Source organism: Plecotus auritus (genome assembly GCF_963455305.1).
Source record: "Plecotus auritus genome assembly, chromosome: 6".
NCBI lineage: Eukaryota > Metazoa > Chordata > Mammalia > Chiroptera > Vespertilionidae > Plecotus > Plecotus auritus.
This window is the reverse complement of record NC_137773.1, coordinates 171,433,035-171,448,633: the sequence shown is the minus strand read 5'-3', so window position 1 is coordinate 171,448,633 and position 15,599 is coordinate 171,433,035. Positions and strand designations below refer to the sequence as shown.

General features: G+C 45.3%; 1 protein-coding gene across 8 annotated transcripts in view; it reads left to right on the top strand.

The window, feature by feature from the left end:
- Positions 1–14,237, top strand: part of LOC308252256 (ectonucleoside triphosphate diphosphohydrolase 3-like) — a 45,928-nt gene extending 31,691 nt beyond the window's left edge. For 3 of the 8 annotated variants that reach the window (XM_080676603.1, XM_080676605.1, XM_080676604.1), the window contains exon 11: positions 822–2,377. In XM_080676603.1, the coding sequence (XP_080532729.1) occupies positions 822–1,058 (237 nt within the window). In that variant the 3' untranslated portion in view covers positions 1,059–2,377. Of the gene's footprint in view, positions 1–821; positions 2,378–11,049; positions 11,214–11,590; positions 11,693–12,215; positions 12,311–13,441; positions 13,542–13,626; positions 13,681–13,888 lie in introns of those variants that run through there. The other 5 variants (XM_080676601.1, XM_080676602.1, XM_080676606.1 and 2 more) reach the window with 4 other exon arrangements.
- Positions 14,238–15,599: the final 1,362 nt, after the last annotated feature.

Sequence of the window (15,599 nt, the reverse complement as noted above, 5' to 3'; positions counted from 1 at the left end):
TTAAAAATTTAAAAGTAAGATATTAGGAGTCCAAATATATCAACCATTACAATAATCATAAATGGACCAAACCTACCAGTTAAAAGACAGACATTGTCACACCTGATTTTTAAAAATCAAATATATGTAATTCATCAGAGAAACACTTTAAAGAAACACTTGGGCTTCACCCATCAGGATCTGGAAAAATTGAAAGTGAAAAAAAAAAGATGTTTTTTTTAAACTGTCAGGCAAACATCACCCAAAAGAAAACTGCTGTAGCTATTTAATATCTGAAAACAATAGTCTTTAAGATAAAGAACATCATTCAAGATAGAGAGGATTACAACATAATGACAAAAAGTTCAATTCATCATGAAGATTGCAAATTCAAAATACTTATCCATCTAATAAAACAACCTAAAATTGTGCAAACCAAAAATTGATTGAATTACCAGAAGAAATTGACAAAGCCTGTTTCTTAGAAACTGGCCCTTGGTTTAGCGAACACACATTACCTTCTTTCTTTAGCCGCAGACACTCTGTACAGCCGGCAACAATGTTTCACTGTTATCAGCTCTGCCCTCTTCCCACTTGGCCGTGACGAGGTTGTGTGGACTAGTTCTGGCTTTTCTCTGCAATGCTGGAGTTAGGGCGCTCGAGCCTTTGGGGGTCCCAGTGACTTAGATTCTAGCCCAGCCTCTGCAGTGTCTGAACTTGGGCAAGTCCTTTGACCTCCTTTCCGGTGGGTGTTCCGTGCCGGTGACAGTGGTGTGCCCCGGGTATGGCATTCCCACCTCAACCCCTGCCCTGAGAACTGAGCCATCTCCTCTACTTCACAGGTGGAAAATAGCAGCATAGCCTGGTCTCTTGGCTACATGCTCACCCTGACCAACCAGATCCCAGCCGAAATCCCCCTGATCCGCCTGCCCATGAAGCTACCTACCTTTATGAGCATCCTTGCCTTCTTCACGGGAGTGGCCTTGCTGTGCCTGGCATTCCTGGTGTACCTGTATGCGTTGTCTAGGAGCCAGAGGCGCTCCCAGCATGCCTTGGACCATGCAGTGGATTCCGAGTGAGCCGAGTGAGCAGCTGCAGGACCTCGAGGGCTGCCCAGGTCCAGCCTGGGTGGCACCAGACGATGCCAGTGAAATGCCCGTCTGCGGGAAACACCACCACAGTCAAATACTTAGGTCGTGCGCCTCTCAGATACTGATGTATGCCAAAGCACCTCTTGGGGAGTCCCTCAACTGTTCTGTACACACTGCTCCTCAGAGACCCCACCACCCAATGCTGCCGCCCTGGGGAACAGGAGAGACAGGCCCTCAAGGCCGGCTCTTTATTCCAGGGCCCCCGAGGAAGAGGAAGCAGAGATTATGACAGTTCAATGTTGAAGAATGGACCCCAGGGCACATTTTGCATCCTGTCCTCCCTTAGAAATGCCGTGTTCCTCCTGGCAGTCCCGCTAAGCATCTGACCCAATCAGATGTCTCATTGTATGGCTTCCGCCCACTGGTCCTTAACGGAGACTTTCCTTTAGCAATCCCATAAACATTGAGCTCCCTCAGGTTGGTAGAATATATGGGGCAGAAGACTGCTTTACACCCAAGAACAGTGGCCATAGCCAGCTTCTGTCATGCAGGCAGAACGCACAGCAAGTCTCCCAGAAAACAGCTGGCCATTCCCCAAGTGGGATTCCCTCCCGCTCAGGGCTCTGGTCCAGGGGTCCTCAAACTACGGCCTGCGGGCCACATGCGGCCCGCCGAGGACGTTTATCCGGCCCGCCGGGTGCCGCTGCCTGTCCTGCTTAGCAGCCGACTCGTCCCGGGCCCGCAGTGCGCATAGGAATTTGTTCAGTTTTTTTTTCAAACTATAGTCCGGCCCTCCAACGGTCTGAGGGACAGTGAACTGGCCCCCTGTTTAAAAAGTTTGAGGACCCCTGCTCTGGTCATTAGACGGCAGCCGGTGTCTGTATCATTATCCTCCCCTCCCCTTCACATTGCTCCTGTCACCCTATGAAACATTTACTCCTAGCGAGGGTATCATGTCCCACATCTTTTTGCCTTTAATAGGCTTTTGCTTTGGGCTCTCTTTCCAGAAATCGTTAGCATGGTGTGTACATTCTGTCCACCATTCCACAGATATGCTTGATGCTGCCACAAGGCATCCTAGTCTATGATTTGCTTACCCGTTACTTTCCTGGGTGGTAGACCTCACGGCATAGCGGCCATAGTTCTTGACTTTGGAGAAAGAAAAGAAAGCTGCAGGGACGTCTAACACCTAAATGGGGTGGGGGAGAGCTCCGGCATGTCCAATGGCTACAGACTGAAAATCAACATGATTTCAGATCGTCCTTTGGTAGCTCAATGTGGAATAAATGACGCGGATTTTATTTTGACTTGCAGCGTGTGTGTTTGTTACCTTGCACATGGTACTCTTTCTCCTAAGGCCCCAAGGTAATATTGATGAGAAGCTTTAAAAACTGAGAACATTTTCTTAAGAAAACTTGCCTAGTGAATTAAGAAAATTGTGCATTATTATCACTTTTATTTCAGGGAGTTCAAAGAGCTCCACTTTGGTAAACCTTTGGCTCCTGGAGATACTAGTAATTGTGTTGAACATTTCTTTACCTTATTTGACAGTCAAAGCTTCTGTGAGGCCACAGCCTGCCATTTAGATATTTTCCTTTCCCCCCCTTACCATTTAGATCTTGATTCCCACCCCGAATGGCTGCTCCCATCCCAAAATGCACCTTTGCTCACAGAGTTCTCCCTACCTAGACTGGGTCATCCTCCAATCCATCCAAATAATGCATATTTCTCGAGGCCCAATTTTAGCTCTACTTCTTTCACAAAGCTTTCCTTACACACACTATGGCCTATCTCCTGGATCACCTTTTAAAAACGAATTACATCATAAATTCTTGTATCATTATTCGTCTTTGTGTGTGCATATGGCTTGTTTCTAAAATAGACAGAAGGTACCCTAGCCAGTTTGGCTCAGTGGATAGAGCATGGGCCCGAGGACTGAAGGGTTTTGAGATTTTGAGATCTTGAATAAGGAAAGGGATTCTTAACACACATACACAAAGGCCTTAACCATAGGAGAATACTTGATATTTATTTTAATGTAATAAATAGTGATTACATTAAAATTAAGAATGTCTATTCATCAAAAACACCATTAAAAGAATGAAAAGACAAACCGCAGAGTGGAAGAAGGTATTTGCAACATATATGACTGATAAAGGACTAGTTTCTAAATTTAACATGAAGAATTCCTACAAATCAGTGGGGAAAAGGCAGATGATCCAATTTTTTCTAAATGGGCAAAAAACTTGAAAAGACACTGTACTAAAGGAGAAATCTAAATGTTCAATAAATATGAAAATGTGTTCAATGCCATTACATAGTTCAGGGCAACACATATCAAGACTTACAATGAGATAATACAATATGCCCATTGGTTTTGCAAAAATTAGAAAATCTGACCATGTAAATTAATGTGATCACTCTGAGAAACTGTGGTACTGTCTAAAAAGTTGAAGATATGCATACCTAATAACCTGGAAATCTAGTCCAAGGTATATACCTTAGAGAATATGTGTTCTAAGATATGTATGCATGTATACACCAGGATGCACACCTAAGAGTATTCTTACTGGCAACCAACATGCCCATCCCATAAAATGAAAGAATAAATAGGGATATATCTGTGCTAGAAAATACCATATGGTGTGAAAACAAAAGAACTACAAATATGTTCAATATGGATGGATCTTACAAACATAGGGTAAAAAGCAAGTATAATTTCATTTATGTAAAGTTCAAAAACTGGCAAAACTAAACACAGAAGATAAACTCTAAAGAAAAGCAAGAAAATTATTGCTCTTAAATTTGGGGGGAACAGAGATTGTGTCTGGAAAGGAATAAACAGATGTCTTAGTCTGCTAGGGCTGCCATAACAAAATATCAGAGACTGGATGGCTTAAACAACAGAAATGTAATTTTGCACAGTTCTGGAAGCTGGGACGTCGAAGATCAAGGTGCCAGCTGATTCAGTTCCTGGCGAGAACTCTCTGGCTTGTAGACAGCTGCCTTCTCCTGGAGTCCTCACAGGACCTTGTCTCTCTGCTTGTGCAGAAAGAGCGGGTGAGCTCTCTGGTATCTCTTTTTATAATGGTACTAATTCCATCATGATAGTGGGCACCCCCTCATGACCTCATCTAACCCTAATTACCTCCCCAAAGTCCCATATCCAAATACCACCACATTGGGGGTTCGGACTTCTAACATATGAATATCGGGGGCACACAAAAATTCATTCCATAATAACAGAACTTTTGGGGTGATGGTGATTGATATTCTATAACTAGGTAGTAATTACAGGCGTTCCCTTTTTTGAACCCTGTATGCACTTTCTGTATGTCCTATATAACATTTAAAAGATAAAATTATAGATCTGGGTTAACTCAAGAATTTGTTATTTGCTACCTCTATGATCGGCATAAAGTCTTTCAATCTCTGGGGCTAATATCTACTAGTACCTCATGTGATTGTTAGGAGAAATGTAGCACTTAGCCAGTGTCTGGCAGGGAGTATAGGCAATGAATAAGAGTTTTAAAAAGTATTTCTTTCATCCATTTACTCATTCATTCATTCATTCATTCATTCATTCATCATACATTCGCCAAAAGTCTACTCTATGCTAACACATGAGACATGAAGGCCCTCTGCTGGAACCATGGAGAAAATCTTTCCCAGGTTGGGTATTTTTTGTTTCAACCTCATTAATGATGCTAAAAATAAATATTAGTTCAAGATTATTTTTAACTAGAGGCCTGGTGCACGAAATTTGTGCACGGGGCGGGGGGGCGGTGTCCCTCAGCCCAGCCTGCATCCTCTCCAATCTGGGACCCCTCGAGGGATGTCCGACTGCCCGTTTGACATCCCTCTCACAATCCAGGACTGCTGGTTCCCAACTGCTCACCTGCCTGCCTTCCTGATTGCCCCTTACCGCTTCTGCCTGCCAGCCTGATCACCCCTAACCACTCCCCTGCCAGCCTGATTGATGCCTAACTGCTCCCCTGCCAGCCTGTTTTCCCCTAACTGCCCTCCCCTGCAGGCCTGGTCCCCCCCAACTGCTGTCCCCTGCAGGCCTGGTCCCCCCCAACTGCTGTCCCCTGCAGGCCTGGGTCCCCCCAACTGCCCTCCCCTGCAGGCCTGGTCACCCCTAAGTGCCCTCCCCTGCAGGCCTGGTCACCCCTAACTGCCCTCCCCTGCAGGCCTGGGTCCCTCCCAACTGCCTTTCCCTGCAGGCCTGGTCGCCCCCAACTTCCCTCCTCTGCCAGCGTGGTCATCCTAACTGCCCTCCCCTGCAGGCTTGATCACCCACAACTGCCCTCCCTTGCAGGCCTGGTCCCTCCCAACTGCCCTCCCCTGCTGGCCTGATCGCCCACAACTGCCCTCCCTTGCAGGCCTGGTTCCTCTCAACTGCCCTCCCCTGCTGGCCTGATTGCCCACAACTGCCCTCCCTTGCAGGCCTGGTTCCTCCCAACTGCCCTCCCCTGCTGGCCATCTTGTGGTGGCCATCTTGTGTCCACATGGAGGCAGGATCTTTGACCAAATGGGGGCAGCCATCTTGTGTGTTGGAGTGATGGTCAATCTGCATATTACTCTTTTATTAGATAGGATAGAGGCCTGGTGCATGGGTGGGGGCCAGCTGGTTTGCCCTGAAGGGTGTCCCGGATCAGGGTGGGGGTTCTCTTGGGGCGTGGGGCGGCCTGGGCAAGGGGCCTGTGGTGGTTTGCAGGCCGGCCACGCCCCCTGGTGACCCAAGTGGAGGCCCTGGTATCTGGGGTTTATTTATCTTCTATAACTGAAACTTTGTAGCCTGGAGCGGAGCCAAGCCTTCTGCTTGCTCCGTGGGGGCAGCCATTTCTATTGGGATTTATGTATCTTCTATAATTGAAACTTTGTAGCCTTAAGTGGAGGCCTGGGCTGGCCAGGGCTGCAGAAGCTTGGCTTCCTCCATTGCTGCGGGCAACCCTAGCCTCCTGCTCTTTCCAGCTCCATGGCTGCTGCCATTTCTGTTTGGATTTATGTATCTTCTATCATTGAAACTTTGTAGCCTTGAGTGGAGGCCTAGGCCAGCAAGGGCAGGCAGAAAGCTTGGCTTCCTCCATTGCCGGGGAAACCCAAGCCTCCCTCCTGCTCTCTGTGGCTGTAGCCATCTTGGTTGGGTTTATTTGCATATTCGCTCCTGATTGGCTAGTGGGCGTGGCTTGTGGGTGTAGCAGAGTGATGGTTAATTCGAATATTACTCTTCTTTAGGTAGGATTATTGGATAGGATATTATAAAATACTGAGACAATCAGAAATCTGAACATTTGCTACAAGCATTCCTGCTAATTTTTGTTCAGGTGAGATAATGGTCTTGTGAATTCCGCCCCCGCTCCCCGCCTCCCCGTAGTCCCCAAGAATCCTTACCATTTACATACTTGCTAAAAACTACTTCCAGATGAAATGATATATCTGGTACAGCCGTCAGGGTTTAACCAGAGAAAGAGAACCAGTAGGAGACAGATGTTAAGAGATTGTTTTTGCCATCAATTTCTTATGCAATTGTAGGGCCTGGCCAGGCAAGTCTGTAATCCCCAGGGCAGGCTGTTCAGAATGGCAGACTGAACTCTGGGCTTGAGCAACAGCTACTGCCCACAGGTGGAATTTGTTCTTTCTTGGGGAGCATTGGTTGGCTCTGCTCCTAAGGTCTTTCAGCTGATTTAGTCAGGCTCACTAAGGTGATAATTTCCCTTACTTAAAAATAACTGATGTGGGCTTTAATCACACCTACAAAATACCTTCCCAGCAACACCTTATAGAAAAATGAGTAACTGAAGATTGTAGCCTAGCCACATTGACACATAAAATTGACCATCACATCTATGAATTGATTCAAAATTATTTGTAAAGGAGGATGTGGATGGGACAAGACTAGCCAATCCTCCCAGTTGGGTGTCTCAGAAGGGGTGTAGCCGGCCTATCAGAGTTCTGCTTATGCTTGGTTTCTGATGTAAGAAGCTGCTAATGATTATCTTGCTCATTTCCCGACACACAGGCTTACTTAGAGTTACCTTGCCATTATCATAGAGCAGTGGTTCTCAACTTTCCTAATGCCGCGACCCTCTAATACAGTTCCTCATGACCCCCAACCATAAAATTATTTTCGTTGCTACTTCCTGTCATTTTGCTACTGTTATGAATCGTAATGTAAATATCTGATATGCAGGATGTCTCAGGCGACCCCTGTGAAAGGGTCGTTCGACCCCCAATGGGGTCGCGACCCACAGGTTGAGAACCGCTGTCATAGAGCTTCAGAGAAATCTGAAAACAGCCTGGGGCTGCCTGGGAAGGGATCTATAGATGCTTCCTCAAGGACGCTGTAGAGTGAGGAGCACGTTCTAGGAAAAGGGAGACCAACTATGTGAAAAGCTGTGAGACCTGTAGCTATTGCCAAATTGTTGTGCAGGGCCTTGAATGCCAGGCTGGGCAGTTTGGACTTGATTCTGTAGAACAGAGGATTAAAATGAACATTTGGAGGACTTTAAATAGGGTTGACTTAATCAGACGATGAACTTTAGAAAAATCATTTTGTAACTGGAGAATCCGAAAGTGTTTGCCAAAGTGTGTTCAGTGAATCACTGGGGAGCTTGTTTTTGTTGTTGTTTGTCTGTTTTTTAAATATATTTTTATTGCTTTCAGAGAAGGGAGGAGAGATTAGAAACATCAGTGAGAGAGAATCATTGATCAGCCGCCTCCTGCACACCCCAGACTGGGAATGCAGCCCACAACCTGGGCATGTGCCCTCACCAGGAATCTAACCATGACCTCCTGGTTCATAGGTCGATGCTCAACCACTGAGCCACACCTGCCAGGTGGGGGAGCTTTATTTTTAAATGATTCTTGCCCCTCCTCAGACCAGCAAATCAGACTCTCTGGTGTTAAAGACAGAAAATTCCATTTTAAACGTTGTTTTTGTGTGTGCGTTTTTAAGCTACCATTTATTTGGGGAAAATAAATGTACCAGCCCTAAAGGTAAAGCTATGAATTTCCACAAGCTGAACATACTCGGGTAACCAACACGCAGAGGAAACTGGCCACCAGCAGCTCAGAAGTCTCTCTTCACCTCCAGCCGCCCCTGCCTACTCCAAGGGTAAACACGTTCATTCACTTCTAACAACCAAAGATTAGTTTGCCTGTTTTGAACTTTACAGAAGTGAAATCACACGGCATACACTCTATGTGTCGGACTTACTTCACTGTTATGTGTGAATGCATCCATGTTCCGCGTAGATGCTGCTGACTCCATTATAAAGACTTCCACGATTTATCCATTCTCTTGTTTATGGGCCTTTGGATAGTTTCCGGTTTGGGGCTCTTACCACAACCAGACTGCTAGCATGTTCTTATTCATGTCTTTTGCTTTGTTAATTATAAAGCAGGATACCAAGGCCTAAAGACTCAATCATTCGCTACCCACTTATTGAGCCCCTTAGGAGGCATTGTGCTAAGAAAAGAAGATGGTCAAGGTCCTGCCCTCATAGAACTTAATTTTTATTTTTTTTAAAATATACTTTATTGATTTTTTACAGAGAGAAAGGGAGAGGGATAGAGAGTTAGAAACATCAATGAGAGAGAAACATCGATCAGCTGCCTCCTGCACACCCCCTACTGGGGATGTGCCTGCAACCAAGGTACATGCCCTTGACTGGAATCGAACCTGGGACCTTTCAGTCCGCAGGCCGATGCTCTATCCACTGAGCCAAACCAGTTAGGGCCATAGAACTTACTTTAGTTGGTGCAAAACTACAGCTAAATGGACAGAAAAAAGGAGTCAAACAATTGTGGTAAGAACTCTGAGGAAAACAAAAAGCTGATCTAGTAAAGGGACAAGGGGACGGACCTTTTTTATGTGGCAATCATGCAATGAGAATGAACAAAAGGAAGAGCATTCTTGGCACGGGAAATACCATGTCCAAGTCATGGAGAAGGGGAGCGCTTGTCCTGTTCAAGAAGACCAGTGTGGCTGAAGCACAGTGAAGGGGAATAAGGGATTTGCGTGTAGGAGCCTATGATGCAGGCCGGAATAAGCAGTTATTCTAAATAGTGTAGAAAGTCATTGAAATGTTTTAAACAGAAAGATGTGATTTTATTTATTGATTTAAATTTTATTGATTTTTGGAGAGGAGAGGGAGAGCAACATCGATGTGAGAGCACAACTTAGATGGGCTGCCTCCTGCACACCCCCTTCCAGGGATCCAAGTGAACTAGCGAATCAAACCAGGGGCAACCCTTCAGTGCCCCGGCCGGCACCCACCCAAATGAGCCACACTTGCCAGGGCATGATTTGTTTTTTAAAAAGATCCCTCTGACTTCTGAGCAGAGAATAGATTAAATGGATCAGTGGAAAAGCAGATCACTTTAGAAGGCTGCTTAGAACAGTCCCAGGAATAGATGCTGGCATAGATCTTAAGAGGAAACGACTGAAATAGATTTGGGAATGGTCAGCAAAATAATCACAATCTTAATCAAGTCATGAATAGTAATACTGCCATAGTAACACTGACAAGAGATATCCTGCATGTGTTCTGATATGCTGCCATCAAGGGCACAGCATTTCTACCAAAAAGGCATAATCTGAGTGTAATCGTGAGGAAAACGATAACAAATCCATATCGAGACATTCTACAAAACAACTAACCTGTATTTAAAAATGCCAAAATGGCCCTAGCCGGCTTGGCTCAGTGGATAGAGCGTCAGCCTGTGGACTGAAGGGTCCCAGGTTCAATTCCAGCCAAGGGCACATGCCTGGTTTCAGGCTCAATCCCCAGTAGGGGGCGTGCAAGAGGCAGCCAATCAATGATTCTCTCTCATCATTGATGTTTCTCTCTCTCTCTCTCTCCTCCCTTTCTCTCTGAAATCAATAAAGAAATATATTTAAAAAAATATAAAAAAATTGTCAAAATGTCAGTATTACAAAAGATAAAAGCTTAGGAACTGTAACAGATTAAAAACAAAACAAAAAAACAAAACTAGACATGTTAACTAAACACAACTTGTTTAGATTGTGGACGAGAAAAAAATTTTTTAAAAAAAATATATTTTATTGATTTTTTACAGAGAGGAAGGGGGAGGGATAGAGAGCTAGAAACATCAATCAGCTGCCTCTTGCACACCTCCTACTGGGGATGTGACCGCAAGCAAGGTACGTGCCCTTGACCGGAATCGAACCTGGGACCTTTCAGTCCGCAGGCCCACGATGCTCTATCCACTGAGCCAAACCGGTTAGGGACAGAAAAAAATTTTTTTTGCATTTACTCTAACAACTGTAAATGGGACAATCGATAACATTTAAATAGGACTGCAAATTAAAGAACAGACTATTCGTATTATTTTCCTGATTTTGATAATCTTATTATGTAAGATATGTCTTTGTTTTTAGAAAATAACACATTTAATAGTGTAGCGATAAAGAATCATCACGTCTGCAATTTTCTCTCAAATCGTTCAGAAAATGCAAACATAAAATGTTAATATTTAGCATTTAGGGGAATTACCTGTATTAGCTTTGCAACTTTTCTGTCAGTCTGAATTACTTTAAAATAAAACGTTAACAAAATTACTGGAGTCACTCAGGGATAGAAAAAAAATACCTAGCACTAAACCATGAGTAACAACGTTTAGACAGAAATCAGAAGAAGGGTGAGTAGTGGAAAGAAAGATGGAAGAATGTTAAAAAAAAGTCAAATGGAATGTAGACAAAGTTACCCTGGAGTCAAAGCTTCTGTACTCTTCACTCTAAACTACTAAGAGAGGACCTTCCCTTCCGCCACACGAGCGCCGGATCACCAAAGGCGAGCTCATTGCAGGCTTTAGTGAAAAATCGCCCAGGCTCAGGCCGGCTCCGCCATGTTTTCCCAGTGAGCATGCGCGCGAGTACGCACGCACGCCCCAGCTGTAACCAATCAGTGCCCACGTAGGCGTTCCGTTCAGCGCAAGGGGCGGGGCGGCTTTCTACACATGCGCACGGTCGGGAAGGCCTTGTTCCTTCTCGCCGAGCGCCGCCAACATGGTGAGTATCAGTGTTGCGGGCTCCGGCGTCTGGCAGCCATGCAGCTGCAACACCGCCTGGGCGGGGGCGCGGAATGGCGCCCAGCGGGCTCTACGTAGCGCATGGTGAGGGTTCCCGGGCGAATGGAGCACGTAGTTTGCGGGCTTCCCGTGCCCGCGGTCGATGAGCGCGTGGAGGGCCCGGCAGGCCCGGCGCGCCTGGGCCACGCGTGCGCGCAGCCGCCGCCAGAGCTGGAGGGCCGGCGGCCTGGCGGGGCTGGGACTGGCGGGCGGGGCCGTGGAAGTCGGCGAGACCCCGGCTTTTGCCGCCGTCCCCGCCTCTGCGAATTTCGCTTATCCAGGTCGATCGGTGGCACTTGGGGGTGTTTCCCTCTACGTTCTTTTTCGCTGTACTGAGCCTCTCTGCCTTTAAACTGCAGGACCTTATAAATGTGGAAAAAATTTTAAATTAGTTTCGCTTTCCTCCCCCCGGCCCATTTTAGGTGTTCAGGCGCTTCGTGGAGGTTGGCCGGGTGGCCTACGTCTCCTTTGGGCCTCATGCCGGGAAGCTGGTCGCGATCGTAGATGTTATCGATCAGAACAGGGTAAGTGTAAGGAAAGTGTCACAACTTGACATGGCAGTGGATGGTATGCTGTAATGATCCCAGCGGCCCCCGGAGGTAGGAGTCTGTGGGTGGGTGATGGCTTTATTTTAGTTTGGGTGTTTGGGGGTTTGAGTATTATCTCTGCCGCGTAAACTAGCCAGAACCTTTAAGTATGAGCAAAACATTGGTGAGGTTTAAATGAGCTACTATATACGTATAAAGCGAGTTTAGAACAAGCCAGGCATGTAGAAAGCCCTCGTTTGCTATTGTCAGTATTGAGAACCACAAACTTAAGGGATTGACCAGAGGCTGTGAATGAACATTTAAAGTTGTTTGTTGGGAAGGTAAGGATTGAAGACTTGAAATTGTCAAGTAAATTATATGTAGTTAGGTAATAGGCTGAACTACTGCTAATAATTTAATCATTTAAAAAGGCATTTAAATAGTAGGGATTGGGTTGTACAGACTATCCTATTGAATGCTGTTAGGTTTTGCACTGAGGTCTTGATCTTATGTATTCTAGGCTTTGGTTGATGGACCTTGCACTCAAGTAAGGAGACAGGCTATGCCTTTCAAATGCATGCAGCTCACTGACTTCATCCTTAAGTTCCCACACAGGTAAAATCCACCTCCCAGCTTTGTTTATGCTAGAGCAGCGGTGGCCACCCTTTCGGACATCACGGACCACCGGTTGGCGACCACTGTGCTAGAGAACATTTTCTTGGTTTAATTTTTAAAAAAAGTTTTTGTTGTTTGACTAGTTTTCCCTTGAGAATATAGTGAACAGTGTTGAAGAATGGAAGCAATTCAGAAGAATTTCCAGTGTAGTAGACAGGCATGGTTTCCCTTTAAATGTGCTGTGATCTGGTAGTCCTCTGGCTTTGCTGTATGCAGATTTGCCATCCTCTTTTGTTTGTACCTCTCAGAATTTACACAACAAAGACCTTTTTTTAGGAATTCAGGTTTCCTGTTCATATTTTAATCACTTTTAGTTCCAAAACAAAAATAACGAATTCTTGTCTCTTCCAGTATTCTAGTTACCCTTAGTTGAATGTTTCCGAAGTATTTAACTGCCCTAGCTAGTTTTGCTCAGTGGTAAGAGTGTTGGCCTGCTGACGGAAGGGTCTTGGGTTCAATTCCCAGTCAAGTGTATGGACCTGAGTTGCATGCTCGATCCCTGGCCCCAGTAGGGGCAAGTACGGGAGGCAACCACATCAATGTTTCTCTACCACCCACCCCTCCCCTCCAGTCTCTCTTTAAAAAAATCAATGGGAAAAATATCCTCGGGTGAGGATTTTTAAAAAATGTAACATGCATCATTTCGTGACAGCTGCTGAAGTGGTTCTATTCCCAGCTACTTACAAGGAATTGAGAAAATCATTAATTCTTGACATGCTTGATGTAGACTATGGACGTTAACTGCTATGTTGCTGTACAGTTATCTCAACTGCATTGACAGGGTGTAGTGGGACACCTACTGTAACTAACAGTTTACTTTAAACTGTGCTGCATTTATTGTGTGTTTGAGATTGTAAGACATCCAGAGATGTGGTGTGCCAGGTGGTATTTGTTCTCTAGAGACAGCTAGAGCCAGAAGTACAACAAATGGAAGGGCACTTCTGGGATTATTTTGCTTATGCTGTTTAACCTGAGGGGGTATCAGTTCTGCTTTTCAGAGGGCGAAAGCTGCCCTTGGGTTTGTGTTGCTTCAAAGCTGGTTTCTTCATCTCTGGTCTTGACTCTCTCTAGTGCCCGCCAGAAGTATGTTCGACAAGCCTGGGAGAAGGCAGATATCAATACAAAATGGGCAGCCACCAGGTGGGCCAAGAAGATTGAAGCCAGAGAAAAGGTAATAACTTACAGGCATTTGAATTCTGACCTTTCTTGGAGGGTTGGAATGTGGTATAAGAGGTTTGTGTTTTGCTTTTTTACAGAAAGCCAAGATGACAGATTTTGATCGTTACAAAGTAATGAAGGCAAAGAAAATGGTAAGTTTTTAAAATTAGTACAGGATTATGTTTTAACCCTAAACTTGTTTATATGGTAATTCTGTTTGCCCAAGCTTAGTAGAGCAAAGTTGATTGATTATATGAGGGTCTAAGACATTAGGGTTTTCTCTTATACATCATACATACATATATGACACTTGTTTTTGTATGCATATGTTGTAAATATACTTACATTGAAATTTTTCAGAGGAACCGAATAATCAAGCTTGAAGTTAGGAAGCTTCAAAAGGCAGCTCTCCTGAAAGCTTCTCCCAAAAAAGCACCTGCTGCTAAAGGTGCGCCTGCAGCTGCAGCAGCAGCAGCAGCAGCTGCTGCAAAGGTTCCAGCAAAAAAAGTGACCACTGCAGGCAAGAAGGCTCCAGCCCAGAAGGTTCCCGCCCAGAAACCTGCAGGCCAGAAGGCAGCGCCTCCAAAAGCTCAAAAGGGTCCGAAAGCCCCAGCCCAGAAAGCACCTGCTGCTCCCAAGGCATCTGGCAAGAAAGCATGAGAACACGAGGGGCTACTATAAACGTATAATAAAGGTTCTTTTTAACACACCGGCTCGTCTGCTTACTGTGGGTGAAAGTGCTGCTCCGCAGGGATTGCGAAGTATATTGTTAGTAGGATGGTTGATGTCATTGTTCGAAAATCAGTTCCTTTGTCTCGTTCCACCTGGTTTCAGATAGTGTAAAGCCATCACACTAAGTGGTAACTAGTTAATGTTCTCATGGGAAATGATAATTAGAACATCAGGTGATTTTTTTTTTCTTGTACAAATATATTTCCCATATAAACACAAAATTCTAGCAGCTTTGGATGCTTGAGGGTTTAGTAAGTAATATATATATAAGTTCTAGTTGCCTATAATTTTTAACCAAAAGCTAATTGCCTGAACCTGATTGGGAAATGGGTAAAATCATTTTGGCTTGGTATTAATAGTCAAGTGATACTAGTGTAATAGCTTCTGTGTTAAAGGAAATGCAGGCAGTTTCGGGTTACCTGTTCTTGTGTGAGGGTTTGGGGGGTGGGAGGGGTGCCACATAATGTAGTCATTTATGTGTGCCATGAGATGAAAAAGGTTGAAAATCGCTGGTCTAAACCAACCAGGTGGTGGTAGTGCCATTTAGTAGGCCTAAGTAAGCGATCTTACTGGTTTCTTGGTTTTACTGCTCTTGGATTCATTTTCTGGTTTTCCCTTACTGCATCCTCTAGTATTTCTTCCAGTTAGGCTTCATGAGTGATAGACTTTCTTACTTGTCTGTATTATTTTGTCCTTATATGAACTATTTCTTATAGCATTTCTCATAGTAAATATGGGTTTTATTCTCCACACCAACCAGTTCAATTCTGACACGTGACTACCAAGATTAACATCAGACCCACAGGTTTAGAGGTCTGTTCCCACTTAAGATGCAATCACAAGTCCCAGGCCTTTTGAGTGACCAGCAATAAGTTGGACTGCCTCCGGAGGCTTGATAATTTACTGGAACAGCTCATCACAGAATTCCTTACTGTTAACAGTTTATTATAAAGGTTAAAACTCTTAACAGCTCTTCTCGCGTCCAAGCCTCCAGCTGCGGGCGGCCGCAGCCACAGAACCCAGGCAGCTCTGGCACACAATGGTCCTCTCGAAGGGTTCCTGGCAGAGCAAACGCCAGAGAACCCTGGGTAAATCACACGATTGTAACTTATGTGACTCGAGCTGGGCGGCCGACATCCCCGGAGGATGGCCCTGTAGGACCCGAGCCTGGGGCCGGCAACTCTGTCCGCGAGTAGGGACAGGTCTCAGCAGCTGGGATAGGGAACCATAGAGACGAGCGGCTTCCCAGGTTTCTAGAGAGGAAACGGTGCACGAACTTCCGGCTGAGCCAGCCGCGCTTCCCTAGAGAGGACCTAGGTCGCGTTCCCACGCTTCCACT